The sequence below is a fragment of the Monopterus albus genome, unplaced genomic scaffold, assembly GCF_001952655.1.
Source record: "Monopterus albus unplaced genomic scaffold, M_albus_1.0 scaffold44.1, whole genome shotgun sequence".
Lineage (NCBI taxonomy): Eukaryota > Metazoa > Chordata > Actinopteri > Synbranchiformes > Synbranchidae > Monopterus > Monopterus albus.
The window spans coordinates 548,363-552,718 of NW_018127924.1; the positions used below are offsets into that span (position 1 = coordinate 548,363).

Consider the following 4,356-nt stretch of genomic DNA (forward strand, 5'->3'; position numbering starts at 1 on the left):
AGTGATTTAGAGTTGCACTCTCAGATTGATTGAAAACAAACCCTCAAAACAAATGCAGGTCAAAATACCCAAACTGTGCAGCTCCAAAAACAACAGCCTCCCTGGTCTGATATTAATCTGTCTTGCAAACAATGTTTTCGCATTTCTATTATAAATCACAGTACATACTGGGTGTCAATACAAAAACCAAGTCCAAGAATGTCCTGTTGACCTCTGTGATAAAATCAGAGCAAGAGTGTGAACCATTTCTAGAGCCTTGTGTGCTCCCAGGAGCACAGTGGGCTCTGTACTTGTCAAATGGAAGACATTTGGAACCACCTCCAAGCACACTGTCTGGTGAAAACTAGGCACCGCTCATCACCGGGCTAATACAGTCCCTACAGTGAAGCATGGCAGGAGCAGCATCATGCTATGGTGATGCTTCTCAGCAGCAGAGAAAGGAAGACTGGTCTAAAGTGAGGGAAGGATGAATGCAGCCAAACAGAGAAATGTCCTTGAAGTGAACCTGCTCCAAACTGTAATAACCTGAGAGGTGATGGTTCACCTTTCAGCAAGACAGTGACACTGGAGTGAATTCAGAACAAGACTCTCACTTAACCCCAGAGAACATATGTGAAAAGAGCGGAAGATGCCAATTCACAGATAGTTCCCATCCCGTCTCACAGAGCTTCAGAGAAATTGCTGGGAAGAACGGGATAAACTGTCCATATCATGTGTGTAAAGCTTGTAAAGAGAAGACTAAAAGGGGCTTATACACAATACTAGGCTAAGTCTAAAACGTTTTACCTCCCTTATATTTAGTGACCTATTCAAATCCACTGCTTAATTACTTGAATTACTTGTGATTTAGATTTAAAATTTACATTCTCCCATGACTGTAAGTGGGACATTCAGCATAAGTCCAAACGTTTTCATTTATTTTTTTTATTTTTTTTGGCTTCATATGCATTTCATATAGGATGCCAAAGGGATCACCGCGTTAAATATCTGATCATATTTGGCTCTTTACTATGAGTGTACTTGACCATACAACCCAGTAGATGGCAGTACAGTATGGGCAAAAATACATCTTGGTAAATGCGCAAGTTTGTCATGGGAAAACTGACACTGAAACTGAAAAATATAGTACAATAGTGAAACAGAAATCTATTTAGGGAACGTTTGACTTAAACTAATACCCACAATCAGGCAAAATGAAAAGGTATTCGCTTGATATGGCTTTTAAAACAATACATCATCGATGCAAGCCAGGTGTGTTACAGTGTCTCCTGTAAAGACTGACGACAGTAAACTTGATCTTTTTCTGAATTCAAGTGGTTTGGTGTCACACTTAATAAGGGGAGCTCACAAAACAGTCACAAAGGGATGAACATTCACAAACACACTAAATAGCTTTGAATTGTGCTGACTGAAAAAAATTCAATATTAAATAAATCGTTGATTAAACGCAAACGTCACTTTGATTTTCAACTTTTCACTCGAAACATACACGAGTCAATGTCACACAAGTCTCAGTATTCAGAGCTTAAAACAACGTTATAAAGAGCCTCGATCGCACACTGCAAGAGGTAGAGACGGAGCGCACGCAGTAACGCTCGTCATTGTTTATACCGTTTATACCATTAATTATACCGTTAACCTGATTGGATAGAGAGGGGGAGAGGGTGGCTCTGTCCCAACAGGCGAATCCTTTTTAATAACTAGCCTCGAGATAATGATGTAAAAAGACTCCGGCGTCCTGTGCGTAACGAGAGTCATCGTGGAGATCCGGTGAAGGTGAAGCCGAGACAGAAAAGAGAGAGAGAGAGAGAGAGAGAGAGAGAGAGGCAGGAGGAGAGCAGCATTTATTTCGTGTCTCCTCCTCGCCTCCACACCTCAGCTGACAAGTCGAGCGAGCCTGCAACTTCACCACTGATAACAACTGAATTCACAAAGGACAGACCGAAAAGGGAACACGCGGAGACGCTTCAGGAGTTTCGAGAAGCGACCGTAGCCTGCAGTAACGCGGAACCCACATGGCTATGGACAGGAGGATGAACTTGAACGGCGGCACAGGCGACATTTTTCATAAAACTCTCAGTGCCGTGTCCACTAAGAAAATGGACCCTTTCAGATCGTCGGCCGGCATTGAACTACCAGCTAGAGACCGCCAGTCACCGATCAGCTGCTTTGACCAGACCGACCCAGACCCGATTCAGCCGGGAGGACTGGCAGGAGGTAGAGGGGCGCCACTAGGTCTGCCGACCGGATCTTTGTGCGTCAAGTACGGGGAGAGCGCCAACAGGACTTCAGCGGCGGAGAGCAGCGGCGGAGAGCAGAGTCCAGACGATGACAGCGATGGCAGGTGTGACATGGTCCTTCTGACTGACGGGCGGACGGTGGCCGCGGGGAAAGCAGAGGGAGGTAAGAAAACCAAAGAGCAGAAAATGCTGAGGTTAAACATCAATGCCAGAGAAAGACGACGGATGCACGATCTGAACGACGCGCTGGATGAGCTTAGAGCGGTCATCCCGTACGCGCACAGCCCGTCAGTGCGTAAACTCTCCAAAATTGCCACTTTGCTGCTTGCCAAAAACTACATCCTCATGCAGGCGCAGGCATTGGAAGAGATGAGAAGACTAGTGGCTTATCTCAACCAGGGCCAAGCCATCTCTGCTGCCTCGATACCGGCCACCACTGCTCTCGCTGCTCCCGGCTTAGGCGCGTACGAGCAGCCGCCTGGATATCCCTTCTCCACCGGAGTAGCTGCATCCTCCTGTCCCGATAAATGTGCTCTTTTCAACAACGCCGCCTCCAGCCTCTGTAAACAGTGCACAGACAAGCCTTAACTGCAGCTGACAAGGACTCCAGAAACACATAAGAGAACAGACACCACTTTTAAGGACACTTTTGGAGAGGAACACTTGTGAAGCTTCTGCTGTTGAAGTCAGTAGGCTAGAGACAATGAAGTAATGGCGATGAATACTTTTATAATATTTACTAACTGCATTAAAACACTTTTTGTTCAAACAATACTTGATTGTGTATATAATCCATCTTTAAAGTGCTGTATGAATGACAGTGAAGACCAAACATAGAGGCCTGTATGAGTGGCGGAAAGTGCAGAGTGAGTTGCTGCTCACTTGCTCTGTTATGGACCCTTTTGGAGATTTTGGTGACCTGACAACTTGCGACTTTTTCCACTTAAACAGATGGACACCTTCCTGGAGCGTCAGTTCAGCTTCACTTTCTGCTGCTTCCACAATCATTTGCGAGTTTTCTTTGTTTCACTAAGAGACTTTTTCCATATTGCGTACTGCTCCAAGGCCTGTTTCCATGAACTTTTCTTTTGAGGACGTGGAATGTCTTGAACAAGGAAAAGTTAAATAAAATCGGTGGCAAGTGGTTTAATCAGTCAGAAGTGTATGTGCACATCCGGACACTTGTTAATAGTTGGGCACGCCAGACAATAAAATTGAAAAAAGAAAAAAAAACTGAATTAAGGTTTATCAGGTGTTTCGGTGTGTCTTTTGTAATTTATTGATTTGGATATTTATATTGGATATTTTTGCTTGCATTGCACATTGTAGTCCGTTTTCCTAGTTGTTGTATTTTAAACGTTTTATCCTTCCTCCCCGGATGATCGAGGTCTTCAGATAATCGCGTTGTCAGGTCAGGCTGTGGATTATTGTAGATACATTAGTCATTATATGAGCAAAGAGGGGCATTTGTATGTATTTCATTGTTGAAAAGCTTTATTAAAATATTTTGAACAACAGAAATACTTCTGATTATTCTGATGTGAAGTGTAGTGAAGGTGGAGTCAGAGTGAACCGCCTTCAGCTTTTATGTTTGATGAATACACTGACTGAAAATTTCAATCTGAAATTGAATCTTTATATTTCACTGTGGTTTAACAAGCTAAATCTGCCCAGGTGCCTCTTATAAAACCGGACCATCGTGGGGTAGCTCTTATTTCTCAGTCTCAGAATCACCAGATGTCAAGCACTGGGGAAAAATCGTGCTCTAATTTTCTACTCCATCAAGCGAAGGCCAGAGGACGTGGGCGAATAATACAATTTCTACCACGGTGTGTGTACAGTATATTCATTCATTCATTTTCTACCGCTTAGTCCCTGAAAGGGGTCACGGGTGGGGGGGCCGGAGCCAATCCCCGCCGGCAATCGGGCGAAGGCGGGGTACACCCTGGACAGGTCGCCAATCCATCGCAGGGCTAACACATAGACGAACAACCACACATACACGCACGCACTCCTATGGGCAATTTAGAGACACCAATCAACCTAAGCTGCATGTCTTTGGTCAGTGGGAGGAAGCCGGAGCACCCGGAGAGAACCCACGCAAGCACGGGGAGAA

The 4,356-nt window shown here is 44.7% G+C and overlaps 1 protein-coding gene across 1 annotated transcript; it reads left to right on the plus strand.

The window, feature by feature from the left end:
* The first annotated feature begins 1,646 nt into the window (after window positions 1-1,646).
* bhlhe22 (basic helix-loop-helix family, member e22) lies at window positions 1,647-3,933 on the plus strand. Its single transcript, XM_020599962.1, has one exon. It carries the CDS (start codon window positions 2,016-2,018, stop codon window positions 2,826-2,828), a length of 813 nt encoding a protein of 270 aa, XP_020455618.1. The 5' UTR covers window positions 1,647-2,015; the 3' UTR covers window positions 2,829-3,933.
* The last annotated feature ends 423 nt before the right edge of the window (window positions 3,934-4,356 follow it).

What these genes read in the sequence shown, in the direction of transcription:
- bhlhe22 (XM_020599962.1), top strand. Translation starts at nt 2,016, where the DNA reads ATGGCTATGGACAGGAGGATGAACTTGAACGGCGGCACAGGCGACATT.